A 14800-nucleotide genomic window follows, 5' to 3' on the forward strand; every position below is an offset into this window, starting at 1 on the left:
GAAAAGATTTGGCATGGGTTCCCAGATCCTCAAAAAGTTCTACAGCTGCACCATCGAGAGCATCCTGACTGATTGCATCACCGCCTGGTATGGAAACTGCTTGGCATCTGACTGTAAGGTGCTACAGAGGGTAGTACGTACAGCCCAGTACATCACTGGGGTCAAGCTTCCTGACATCCAGGACCTATATACTAGGCATGGTCAGAGGAAGGCCCAACATTTGTCAGTCTCCAGTAACCCAAGTCATAGACTGTTCTCTCTGCTACCGCACGGCAAGTGGTACCGGGGCGCCTAGGACCAAAAGGCTTCTTAACAGCTTCTACCCACAAGCCATAAGACTGTGAACAATGAATCAAATGGCGACCTGGACTATTTACATTGACCCCCCCCCCTTTGTTTTTACACTGCTACTACGCGCTGTTTATTATCTATAAATAGTCACTTTACAAATGACCTTGACTAACCTGTACCCCTGCACATTGACTCGGTACCGGTACCTTCTGTATATAGCCTCGTTATTGTTATGTCATTTTCTTGTTACTTTTTTTTTTTTTTTTTTTACTTTAGTTTATTTAGTAAATATTTTCTATATTTATTTCTAAGGTAAGTGGTACCGGAGCATGTGACCAATAAGACTTTATTTGACAATCAACTTTCTTTCTTTTTTACTGAAAAGCAACCTGTAAAACATTAGGAAACAACCTTGGAAACAAAGACCTACATTTACCTTCCATTCAAGCTGATAAAAAAAGCCTAATGCACACACTAGCTATAATAGTATTTGTAGTACTATCACTGTAGTTAATGCTTCCTGATTAGGGGAGATCTAATGGCAACAAAAGCACAGTGTTATAGCAGAGGAGGCTAGTGAGGGGAGGACAGCTCATAATAAATGTCTGGAATGGAGTGAATGTAATAGTATCAAACAAATGGAAACCAGGTGTTTGATGTGTTTGAAACCATTCCAGCCATTACTATGAGCCTGTCCTCCCCATTTAAAGTACCACCAGCCACCACTGTGTTATAGTCTTATGGTGTAGGCATATTTGTGTGTGTGTGTGTGTGTGTGTGTGTGTGTGTGTGTGTGTGTGTGTCTTGCCTTGGCCGAGGTCTCGAACCAGCCCAGAAAGCCAGTCTCTTTACAGAAGTTGTCCATGAGGGAAGTGTTGTTGGAGGTCTCATTTTTCTGGTCACACTTATTGGCCAGCAGCACCGAGGGGATAGGGCTCCCATTGGCCAGTTTCACCTTGCTGTCCAAATCGTGTTTCCATTTGGACACGGCCTCAAACGTGGAGCCCCTCGTCACATCAAACACCACAAATGCCCCCACCGCCTCCTTGTAGTACACCCGTGTCATGTTCCCAAATCGCTCCTGACCTGCATGGGGACAGAGAAGCAACACAATCAGTAACTCAATGGTACAGTACACAATTAAACCTAGTAGGCCTGCGTCAAAGTAACTAAGGAGATGGACTAGTTAGTAAACAAAAGGCTGTTGGGTCAAATGCTCAATGGGTTACCAGATGCAGAGATTATGTTACAGCCCATAAGAGGACATCAGAAAGGGGTCAAGGAAAAACAAGACATCTGAATGTACAAAACACAGGAGCAGGCCTATAGAGGGTTGGAAGCGACTTAGCCTTTGAGTGTTGCTAATGAGACAGCAAAGCAGGGTCTGTTCCTTCTGTACACACACAGATAGGCCTGTGACAGGACATTCCACAAGCCCCATTACCCAGCGCAGTGAGTACAGCACAACAATGACCACTTGTGAGATCGATTACTCCACTAAATCACTCACCACACTCCCATTTGAGACATTTAAAGGTGCCAGTTTGGGGAGAATTAGCCCAGTTTACCAGGAATATGTACATGTTTTAGACATGGATATAAAACTGAGTGAGGATTAGCCAGTGTTTCATCAGATGACAGAGGAAGGTAAGTCTGTCTCAGGTAAAATAAATGTGTTATCTTGAGGCTGCATTCAGAAGACGAACATATTTTATTCTCCTGCTCTAAAGTGCTGTGTGAGAGTAGTGTTTTGCCTTCATTTTGGTTCCCCTTCCCCACCAAATGACAAAAACGGATCTTGACCCACATTTTCTAATTTGTCATGACTCTAATCCAAAGACTCAAGCCAAGGAAGAAATCTGCCTCCTCGATAATGAACCCATTCTCCCCAGTCTTACTGGGAAAAATCTGGAATGATGCTTTACAAAGTGAAAGCAAGGGGAATTACCACCAGGATCCTGGGTGTCACTATCAATCTAAGCAAGGCACTACTCATAATACAGTCACAACGATGGCAAGACTATTATTCCATAGCCATATTATCAGTCTGTGTATTAGCTATTAATCTCAGAAAGGAGTGAAAATGCAAACACTGATAATGAATGGCCAAAAGCCTGCGGCATTGATTAACAATTTGCATGCATAGGATTTCGATCTGCAAGCTTTAGTTGAGTACAACCCACCCATGCTCCATGTCAATAATATGAGGATGATTCTCCTATCTAAATCATACCCTTCGGTTTCTCACTTCATTTCTATGTATACCTTAATTTGTAGTTTGTTCAGTTCTATGTGTGTCAGATGACAAGTACAATAAAATTGATATTATGCTTTCAAGCATTTCCTCTATTGTATATGTGGCAATTTGTTTGGGATATTGCAACAAAATTTACCCTAACAATTTTTGGGATTTCTCACAAAGTTCCGTCAAATTACATTAATGAGCACTGGACAAAACCTTTAGAGCAAACAGATTTGAGGTGGAGTCCCATCTTCCACAAACTATTTCCAGGACAAGAATTTATAGAACCTTCAAGACTGCTGAAATCAATCAACCTGTGAGTGATTGTTCACTGAGGCATACCTCAATTAAAGGTGAATCTTTGGTCGGGGGATTAATGGGAACTTTACCTCTGCTTTACCTGTTTGGGGTCCAGGATCACACCCATGCAGCAATTCTCTCTCTCTCTCTGATCCAGCCCTCTTCTACATGTTACGTCATTTGCAGATCATAAGGCTTCCTACAGTTGTGTCAGGCAGGTTGTGTGTGAGACTGACAGCCATATCAGGGGATGAAAGAGCTTCTGCACTCCACTGAACCCTGAACACTGCTGCCTGCCCCACTGCCTCACAGACACAGTCCAAAAAGAGAGGAATAAAGTGGAACAGACAGAGCTGTGATCATCCTCCCATATCTGAGCTCTTGCGAATCCACACCTCTGCCGTCTCTCAGCAGAATACTTAGTCGGAATGGAACATACAAGACTTCAGATTGTTCTGGGGTGTTCTGTTCAAGCATCCCAGAATGTTCAGGAATCATTTTTAGAATGCTAGAAGGCTCTCAGTTCCATGTCCACATGTCTGTAGGGATGTTTACAACCATGTCCAAGTGTCTGTACTGATGTTTAAAACCATGTCCAAGTGTCTGTATGGATGTTTAAAACCATGTGGGCACAGATGTAGAGACAGGCAGAGAGAGAGGAGACAGACAGAGATTATCTATTCTAATGAGATCACTCTGGGTTCTTTACCCTTTCACTATGACAGAAGAGTCTCATTAGAACATGACAGAGCACCCATGTTATGTTATAGAAGAGATCTGGCAGGCTGCTATGCTAATATGGCAACAGCTCAGTTGGTTTTGATACATCTAACTGAGCCTGGTGAATGATTGATTTATGGTCAAATTGCCAGTTCCACAAACAATAAACGAGTATGTACCAGCTCTGAGAGCAGGTGGCCAATGCCAAGATATTTTAAGGGGTTGCATGACTCATGGTTACCTACTCACCTAATTCTAAAATTACCATCCAAGAAATAACTTTGTGTTGGAATGTGGACATGAAATTAGAAGGATAATGCCATGGCAGTGTTTAAAAATGGTTGCACTGTCTGAACACATGTAAGTTACAACAGAAATGGACATTGCTGCTGCTGCAGCACACAATCCAATTAAAGAATGAGGAGTAGCTCACCTCACTGCACAGCACTAGTCTCCACTGCATCCAAGTTAAACACTGAATAAAGAGAGCTGTTTCAGGAACCGTGACGGCAGTTTCTCCCCCTGCAGTTTCACTTCATTACAGGTACTTACCCAGCTACGTATGGAAACTGAGTGGCGTGTCGCAGTGCGGGTGTGAATGAGGGAGTCAATACACTGAGGGGCCTACAGGCCTGCTCAGTAATTGCTCATAATTGACGGTCTAAATTTAGTCGGTTTAACCCCAGGTGAATTCACTGGGGACACGGCACAGTGGGAAGGCGAGATGATGGATTGAAATAAAGGCTTTCATTTCCAGGCCTTTTGGTGCCCAGAGATCCAAGAGAAGAAATCTTAGAAGAGGAATACAGAAATAAAAAACACAGAAAAAAATAACCTCACTTTATTAAACGTTTTCTGAGCATATTTCTTGGGTATCACTTTATTTTAAAGGGTAACTAACACAGGTGTCAAGCCCTCAGATGTCCTTTATAAAATAAATATACTTTTTTTGTAAATAAATTGTTGTTTCTCTGTAATACCACTAGCCACCTAGCCATTTTATGAAGTTGGCTTTAGCTTGCCCAGAGACTCCCAATGTACCAACCTCATAACTAGCTACCAAGAAGCCATTTCAGGCTATCAATCAAGTTAGAGTAGCTAGCCTGTCTAACTATTTTAGCTGGCATGCCTGCTGGCAACGACTTTAGAAAAGAAAGCAATTACTAAATAAGACTCACATTCCTTTCAATCTTTTACCCAGATTCAGAGAAGCAGATTCAGTTAAAAAAATATATATATTACACACACACACACACACACACACACACACACACACACACACACACACACACACACACACGTCAGGTGGATACAGACGGCTCAAGAGGTATGCTTAGATATGCAGAAAAATAAAACATTTTTTTACATAGAATTAAGCACGATGATTATGTCTCTAGATTGCAGTAAAAATGTGTTTCAGGTGTTCGAAAAATGCTAAATTCCTACAACTTCCAGACCTAGCCCCTTGTCGAACCACCCCCCAGCCATCCTCACATACTTTGTGCCCCCTCAGATTTTTGGGGTGCATGACACCCCTGGTACCTAATAAACCATTTATAAACACATTTATAAATTGTGTTCACCATTTATTAATCATTACTCCCACATTTGTAAAATGTCAGTAAGCTAGTTAGTCACCCATGTATATACAGATACTGCAGGAATGTATCCCAATGACATGCCCATCCTTTTGTGAGAAATCACACTGGTTAATCAAAACATTTATAAAGTATTTATAAAGTATAAAGCACTCACTTTAGATTAGGGACTGCAAAAATACTTAAATGATTAGTAAATTGTTTGTGGGAGTACTGATTAATAAACGGTGAATACACCATTTATATATGCCTTATAAATTGTTAATTAGGTACCCTTAAAATAAAGTGTTACCATTTATCGGCTTTTATTCGACAGGCTCCACACACACTTAAGGCACAGGCTCAGTCCGACCTCGAAGGAAAAAATACTTTTCAGTGTGAATGGAATGAACTTGTAGTCTGGGTAGTCAATAGAGTCAAATATTGACAGAAGTACTCTAATATATTCAAAATGTCAGCTATTTGTTGATGAGAGACGAGAGAGGATTGGTACATTGAGAAGCTTCTGAAGGCTACTCTCTTATTATTACCTGTCCTGATGCCTAGTCACTTTACCCCGCCAATACCTCATACCCCTGCACATTGATCTGGTACTGCTACACCTCATACCCCTGCACATTGATCTGGTACTGCTACACCTCATACCCCTGCACATTGATCTGGTACTGCTACACCTCATACCCCTGCACATTGATCTGGTACTGCTACACCTCATACCCCTGCACATTGATCTGGTACTGCTACACCTCATACCCCTGCACATTGATCTGGTACTACCTACACCTCATACCCCTGCACATTGATCTGGTACTACCTACACCTCATACCCCTGCACATTGATCTGGTACTACCTACACCTCATACCCCTGCACATTGATCTGGTACTACCTACACCTCATACCCCTGCACATTGATCTGGTACTGCTACACCTCATACCCCTGCACATTGATCTGGTACTGCTACACCTCATACCCCTGCACATTGATCTGGTACTGCTACACCTCATACCCCTGCACATTGATCTGGTACTGCTACACCTCATACCCCTGCACATTGATCTGGTACTGCTACACCTCATACCCCTGCACATTGATCTGGTACTGCTACACCTCATACCCCTGCACATTGATCTGGTACTGCTACACCTCATACCCCTGCACATTGATCTGGTACTGCTACACCTCATACCCCTGCACATTGATCTGGTACTGCTACACCTCATACCCCTGCACATTGATCTGGTACTGCTACACCTCATACCCCTGCACATTGATCTGGTACTGCTACACCTCATACCCCTGCACATTGATCTGGTACTGCTACACCTCATACCCCTGCACATTGATCTGGTACTGCTACACCTCATACCCCTGCACATTGATCTGGTACTGCTACACCTCATACCCCTGCACATTGATCAGGTACTGCTACACCTCATACCCCTGCACATTGATCTGGTACTGCTACACCTCATACCCCTGCACATTGATCTGGTACTGCTACACCTCATACCCCTGCACATTGATCTGGTACTGCTACACCTCATACCCCTGCACATTGATCTGGTACTGCTACACCTCATACCCCTGCACATTGATCTGGTACTGCTACACCTCATACCCCTGCACATTGATCTGGTACTGCTACACCTCATACCCCTGCACATTGATATGGTACTGCTACACCTCATACCCCTGCACATTGATCTGGTACTGCTACACCTCATACCCCTGCACATTGATCTGGTACTGCTACACCTCATACCACTGCACATTGATCTGGTACTGCTACACCTCATACCCCTGCACATTGATCTGGTACTGCTACACCTCATACCCCTGCACATTGATCTGGTACTGCTACACCTCATACCATTGCACATTGATCTGGTACTGCTACACCTCATACCCCTGCACATTGATCTGGTACTACCTACACCTCATACCCCTGCACATTGATCTGGTACTACCTACACCTCTTACCCCTGCATATTGATCTGGTACTGCTACACCTCATACCCCTGCACATTGATCTGGTACTGCTACACCTCATACCCCTGCACATTGATCTGGTACTGCTACACCTCATACCCCTGCACATTGATCTGGTACTGCTACACCTCATACCCCTGCACATTGATCTGGTACTGCTACACCTCATACCCCTGCACATTGATCTGGTACTGCTACACCTCATACCCCTGCACATTGATCTGGTACTGCTACACCTCATACCCCTGCACATTGATCTGGTACTGCTACACCCTGTATAGCCCCATTCTTGTGTATGCTTTTCCTCTGAGTTACTATTTTTTGTCCTCTGCATTATTGGGAAGAGCACGTTGTATTCGGCGCATGTGACAAAACATTTTGATTTGATTTGATGTGGTTTTCACTCCCAACCTCGAAACAGGTTCACATACTGTACATACCGAACTTTAGAAGTCTGTTTTCGCAAAAACATAACTTTCTAAGTTTGGTATGTATAGTATGTGAACCTGTTTCCAGGTTGTGAGTGACAACAAAGCAGTGAAACTCTCCTTTTCATTGTTCTTCCTCTTTTCACCACTGTGCAAAAGTCAATTAAGATGTTATGAAATGTTCCCTGCACATGGCCTTGTCTCTCTATTCACTGTAGTCAGACTACAGTGAGCTCTCTGCTACTTTTAAAGTTCTGATACATTTTATGAGCACCACCAAAACAGTGAATGGGAAAATGGATTGTCTGATTGGTCCCAGAAACTGATGGGTTGGACCAGAGCCAGAACACACGTAAGTAAAGCGACGTTTAGAAAATTCTGATACTCAGATTGGTTAGACGATTCAATCGCTGATGACTGTTTTGTACAACGCCCCTCGTCAACACAAACGACTTCAATGATGGCAGATGTAGCGGTAGATGGAGCAGTGGAAGAATTCAGTGTGTCGTCAGACAAACTTGAATGATTTTCAAAAAAAAGAAATTGTGATACAAATGTAAAAAGCATGTTTAACATCCTGCCAACATGCAGTTGCCATCCTGTTAAAAAAAGACACCAGTTATACCAGTTATTAATGAAGGAAATTTGCCAGTCATTCTGTGTCTCATCATTATACAAATAAAATAACATTTTATTTGTCACATACACATGGTTAGCAGATGTTAATGTGAGTGTTGCGAAATGCTTGTGCTTCTAGTTCCGACAATGCAGTAATAACCAACGAGTAATCTAACCTAACAATTCCACAACTAGTACCTTATACACACAAGTGTAAAGGGATAAAGAATATGTACATAAAGATATATGAATGAGTGATGGCACAGAACGGCATAGGCAAGATGCAGTAGATGGTATCGAGTACAGTATATACATATGAGATGAGTAATGTAGGGTATGTAAACATAAAAGTGCATAGTTTAAAGTGGCTAGTGATACATGTATTACATAAAGATGGCAAGATGCAGTAGATGATAGAGTACAGTATATGCATATACATTATATTAAGTGGCATTGTTTAAAGTGGCTAGTGATACATTTTTGATCAATTTCCATCAATTTCCATTATTAAAGTGAGCTGGAGTTGAGTCAGTATGTTGGCAGCAGCCACTCAATGTTAGTGGTGGCTGTTTAACAGTCTGATGGCCTTGAGATAGAAGCTGTTTTTCAGTCTCTCGGTCCCTGCTTTGATGCACCTGTACTGACCTCGCCTTCTGGATGATAGCGAGGTGAACAGGCAGTGGCTCGGGTGGTTGTTGTCCTTGATGATCTTTATGGCCTTCCTGTGACAACGGGTGGTGTAGGTGTCCTGGAGGGCAGGTAGTTTGCCCCCGGTGATGCGTTGTGCAGACCTCACTACCCTCTGGAGAGCCTTACGGTTGTGGGCGGAGCAGTTGCCGTACCAGGCGGTGATACAGCCCGACAGGATGCTCTCGATTGTATCGCATCTGTAGAAGTTTGTGAGTGCTTTTGGTGACAAGCCGAATTTCTTCAGCCTCCTGAGGTTGAAGAGGTGCTGCTGTGCCTTCTTCACAACGCTGTCTGTGTGGGTGGACCAATTCAGTTTGTCCGTGATGTGTACGCAGATTAACTTAAAACTTACTACCCTCTCCACTACTGTCCCATCGATGTGGATAGGGGGGTGCTCCCTCTGCTGTTTCCTGAAGTCCACAATCATCTCCTTTGTTTTGTTGACGTTGAGTGTGAGGTTATTTTCCTGACACCACACTCCGAGGGCCCTCACCTCCTCCCTGTAGGCCGTCTCATTGTTGTTGGTAATCAAGCCTACCACTGTAGTGTCGTCCGCAAACTTGATGATTGAGTTGGAGGCGTGCATGGCCACGCAGTCGTGGGTGAACAGGGAGTACAGGAGAGGGCTCAGAACGCACCCTTGTGGGGCCCCAGTGTTGAGGATCAGCAGGGTGGAGATGTTGTTACCTACCCTCACCACCTGGGGGCGGCCCGTCAGGAAGTCCAGTACCCAGTTGCACAGGGCGGGGTCGAGACCCAGGGTCTCGAGCTTGATGACGAGTTTGGAGGGTACAATGGTGTTAAATGCTGAGCTGTAGTCGATTAACAGCATTCTCACATAGGTATTCCTCTTGTCCAGATGGGTTAGGGCAGTGTGCAGTGTGGTTGCGATTACGTCGTCTGTGGACAAATTGGGGCGGTAAGCAAATTGGAGTGGGTCTAGGGTGTCAGGTAGGGTGGAGGGGATATGGTCCTTGACTAGTCTCTCAAAGCACTTCATGATGACGGAAGTGAGTGCTACGGGGCGGTAGTCGTTTAGCTCAGTTACCTTAGCTTTCTTGGGAACAGGAACAATGGTGGCCCTCTTGAAGCATGTGGGAACAGCAGACTGGGATAAGGATTGATTGAATATGTCCGTAAACACACCAGCCAGCTGGTCTGCGCATGCTCTGAGGACACGGCTGGGGATGCCGTCTGGGCCTGCAGCATTGCGAGGGTTAACACGTTTAAATGTTTTACTCACGTCGGCTGCAGTGAAGGAGAGTCCGCAGGTTTTGGTAGCGGGCCGTGTCAGTGGCACTGTATTGTCCTCAAAGCGAGCAAAGAAGTTATTTAGTCTGTCTGGGAGCAAGACATCCTGGTCCGCGACGGGGCTGGTTTTCTTTTTGTAATCCGTGATTGACTGTAGACCCTGCCACATACCTCTTGTGTCTGAGCCGTTGAATTGCAACTCTACTTTGTCTCTATACTGACGCTTAGCTTGTTTGATTGCCTTGGAGGGAATAGCTACACTGTTTATATTCAGTCATGTTTCCGGTCACCTTGCCCTGGTTAAAAGCAGTGGTTCGCGCTTTCAGTTTCGCGCGAATGCTGCCATCAATCCATGTTCTGGTTTGGGAATGTTTTAATAGTTGTTGTGGGTACGACATCGCCGATGCATTTTCTAATGAACTCGCTCACCGAATCAGCGTATTCGTCAATGTTGTTGTTGGACGCCATGCGGAACATATCCCAATCCACGTGATCGAAGCAGTCTTGAAGCGTGGAATCAGATTGGTCGGACCAGCGTTGAACAGACCTGAGCGCGGGAGCTTCTTGTTTTAGTTTCTGTCTGTAGGCTGGAAGCAACAAAATGGAGTCGTGGTCAGCTTTTCTGAAAGGAGGGCGGGGGAGGGCCTTATATGCGTTGCGGAAGTTAGAATAACAATGATCCAGGGTTTTCCCAGCCCTGGTTGCGCAATCGATATGCTGATAGAATTTAGGGAGTCTTGTTTTCAGATTAGCCTTGTTAAAATCCAGCTACAATGAATGCAACCTCAGGATATGTGGTTTCCAGTTTACAGAGTCAAATAAAGTTTGTTCAGTGCCATCGATGTGTCTGCTTGGGGGGGAATATATACGGCTGTGATTATAATCGAAGAGAATTCCCTTGGTAGATAATGCGGTCGACATTTGATTATGAGGAATTCTAAGTCAGGTGAGCAGATGTTACGAATGATGGAGGCCCTCAAATTCTTCCTCTCCAACCACGGAAGCCTTGTGTCTTCAAATTATATATATATATATATATATATACAGTGGGGAGAAGAAGTATTTGATACACTGCCGATTTTGCAGGTTTTCCTACTTACAAAGCATGTAGAGGTCTGTAATTTTTATCATAGGTACACTTCAACTGTGAGAGACGGAATCTAAAACAAAAATCCAGAAAATCACATTGTATGATTTTTAAGTAATTAATTTGCATTTTATTGCATGACATAAGTATATTGCGCAACTAGTGCTCACTAAAAACTATTTTGTATTTGACAAATATTACTGAAAAAGGTTTGTATCTACACACTGAAGGTGTCATGCTGGCATGGAATCAACCTGGAGCCGACTTAATAAGCTTCACTTTATTGAAAGCCATTGGAAATTGATTTCTTCAATGCAATCGTAAAATGAGGTAAGAAGCTTAGGGGAAGACGATGTCAGAAGGAAATGTCACTTTTTTCCTTCAACACCTGGCTCAATATTCAGTGCCACTCCGATGGTGTGTTCGATATGTAACCGTTGCTTTTCCGCTGGAGTAGCCCTCTAGCCTTGCTGACACAACCCATGTGACCACACAGCGAGGAAGAGCTGTGACTCACTGGTCTGGACAGAAGGATGTTTGTTAACGCAATATTTGTGCAGAAATTGAGCGGACGCATTGATTGGTTCTCTCAAACATTTTTCTCGGATTGAGACCTCTCGTTGCTTGGAATTGAAAATCCAACCGTTGTAATGGAAGGGGGCAGCACTTGGAGGCTGTATGTGGCTGTGCCTGTGGGTGTTTGATTGAGAAAGACACAAAGGAGAACCATCATGTAAAATCACAACCCCCTTTCATTATCAATGCATCATGCTGACATCAAAACAGCCTTTCAAAACTCTGAAGTCAGGAGGACTTCTAGTTAAGTGCTAGCCAGACTAGTAGCCCTCACCTTCCCAGGGGGGGGGGGGGGAAGAGTCAAAACGCTTCATAGAGATTGATTAAAGCGTTCAATAAATCCAACACACACAACATAGTGATGATTTTAGTTTGTGCTGAGGTGTTAGGCCATTAGAGGCAGGATGAGGTTCAATGGTTAGACAATAGACGACTTGCTATCTATCTATTATACTGCAACCTCCAAGGCAGTCTTGTAAATAGCTCTAATCCCCAATGGCATTACTTCGATGTAGGCAGCAATTCAACATTGTTAAGGTAGAACAGGATAACACTTAGGGTTGCAAAGGGCCGGAAACTTTCCGGTAACTTTTCCATGGGAATTTGAGCCTGGGAATTTGGGGAATTTTGCTTAAATTCAAACGTTAGCTTATTACAGTGAACCTTTTTTGTGGGATACACATAAGGCAATTCTAGGTCTTGTGGCATATTTTAGTTAAATTATCCCTAATTCGATGGAATTGCAACCCTGCATGCACAGTGTATTCTTCCATCACACCTACAGCTGATTCTCAAGATCTTGCACACTAATGAGATGCTATTGAACCCACACTACTACACTGTCTGAGCCAAGAACTACATGCTTTCTGGTAAATTCTGATTACAATACTGGGTAGGGTGAATATATTTTATATGACATACATTTTATTTTAGTAAATAGTAGCCTACAGCAAAGTGTGTTTAAATATTTTCTAACTTTACTAATTTTTCTAATCTTTACAGGAAAATGCCACGGGCACTATCTGATGTGTGGAGACATCTCACTGCAGCTAATGTTGAAGTAAAAGCTGTGTACATTTGCAAATACTGTGCCAAATAATGTGAAGAATGCAACAAAGATGCAGAATCATCTGGCCAAGGCATCAAGTTCCCTCCGCCCTCACAACAAGCAACCTCTGACAAAAGTCCCTCTACTTCTATTGGAGGTGAAAATGATGAATAAGACACCTTATCGATAGAAACAGCTCATGGTCCTCCTGTAATCAGAAGTGTTTTTGACTCAATGGAGGAACATAGTCAGAGAAATGCTGAAGAATGACTTGCTCGAGCTGCGTATGCAACTGGCTCAACCCTGATGCTCACAGGCAATGAGTATTGGAAGAGATTTCTGAATGTTCTTCGCCCAGCATACACCCCTCCAACCAGACATGCTTTAGCTACTCATTTGCTGGATGCAGAGTTCAAGTGAAGGTCAAGCAAATCATAGAGAAAGCAGACTGTATTGCAATCATCTCTGATGGGTGGTTGTATGTTCGTGGGCAAGAAATAATTAACTACATCATCTCCACCCCTCAACCAGTATTCTACAAGAGCACAGACACAAGGGACAACAGACACACCGGTCTCTACATTGCAGATGAGCTGAAGGCAGTCATCAATGACCTTGGACCACAGAAGGTATTTGCACTGGTGACAGACAATGCTGCGAACATGAAGGCTGCTTGGTCTAAAGTGGAGGAGTCCTACCCTCACATGCATTGGCTGTGCTGCTCATGCATTGAATCTGCTCCTCAAGGACATAATGGCACTGAAAACAATGGATACACTCTACAAGAGAGCCAAGGAAATGGTTAGGTATGTGAAGGGTCATCAAGTTATAGCAGCAATCTACCTCACCAAGCAAAGTGAGAAAAATAAGAGCACCACATTGAAGCTGCCCAGCAACACCCGTTGGTGTGGTGTTGTCATCATGTTTGACAGTCTCCTGGAGGGGAAGGAGTCTCTCCAAAAAAAAATCCATATCACAGTCTGCCGATATGGACAGCCCCATCAAGAGGATCCTCCTGGATGATGTGTTTTGGGAGAGAGTGGTAAGCAGTCTGAAAATCATGAATACCTATAGCAGTAGCCATTGCACGGATTGAGGGAGACAATGCCTTCCTGTCTGATGTTCAGACTCTGTTTGCAGACCTAAGAGAAGAAATCCGTACTACCTTGCCCACTTCAATGTTGCTCCAAGCAGAGGAAACTGCAGTTCTGAAATAAATCAAAAAGCGTGAAGACTTCTGCCTGAAGCCCATACACACCACAGCATACATGTTGGACCCCAAGTATGCTGGCAAGAGCATCCTGTCTGGTGCAGAGATCAACAAGGCCTATGGTGTCATCACTACTGCGTCTCGCCACCTTGGCCTGGATGAGGGCAAGGTTCTTGGCAGTCTGACGAAGTACACTTCCAAGCAAGAGCTTTGGGATGGAGATGCAATGTGGCAGTTGTGCCAACATATCTCATCAGCCACCCGGTGGAAGGGACTTTGTGGATCTGAGGCTCTTTCCCCTGTTGCCTCCATCATCCTCCAAATCCCACCAATATCAGCCGCCTCAGAGCGCAACTGGTTGTTTGGGAACACACACACCAAAGCACGCAACAGGATGACCAATACAAAGGTTGAAAAATTGGTGGAAATCTGGGCAAACTTGAGGCTTTTAGAGCCTGACAATGAGCCATCCTCAACAAGGTTGGACAGTGACAGTGAAGATGAGGCCTCAGAGTCTGATGTTCAAGAGGTGGACATTGAGGAGGGCCAGGGAGAAGACATGGAAGCCTAAGAGGAAGACAACCAAAGCCTTAGTTTCTAGACTATCATTTTACCAATGTGTTGAAAATGTTTTTGGGAGATGTGATGGATCCTTGGGGATCCTTCCATATACCCTTTCTTTGGTTGTTCAGTGAAATCATCCCATGTAAAGAGTCAACTCTTTTAATTAATGTTAAATTTGTAACTAA

The 14800-nt window shown here is 43.8% G+C and overlaps 1 protein-coding gene across 2 annotated transcripts in view; it reads right to left on the minus strand.

The window, feature by feature from the left end:
• Positions 1 to 14800, minus strand: part of LOC139582757 (ras-related protein Rab-32-like) — a 34736-nt gene that overhangs the window by 10815 nt on the left and 9121 nt on the right. For both annotated transcript variants that reach the window (XM_071413067.1, XM_071413066.1), the window contains exon 2: positions 1100 to 1377. In XM_071413067.1, the coding sequence (XP_071269168.1) occupies positions 1100 to 1377 (278 nt within the window). The remainder of the gene's footprint in view (positions 1 to 1099; positions 1378 to 14800) is intronic.

This window comes from Salvelinus alpinus, chromosome 8, assembly GCF_045679555.1.
Source record: "Salvelinus alpinus chromosome 8, SLU_Salpinus.1, whole genome shotgun sequence".
Taxonomy (NCBI): domain Eukaryota; kingdom Metazoa; phylum Chordata; class Actinopteri; order Salmoniformes; family Salmonidae; genus Salvelinus; species Salvelinus alpinus.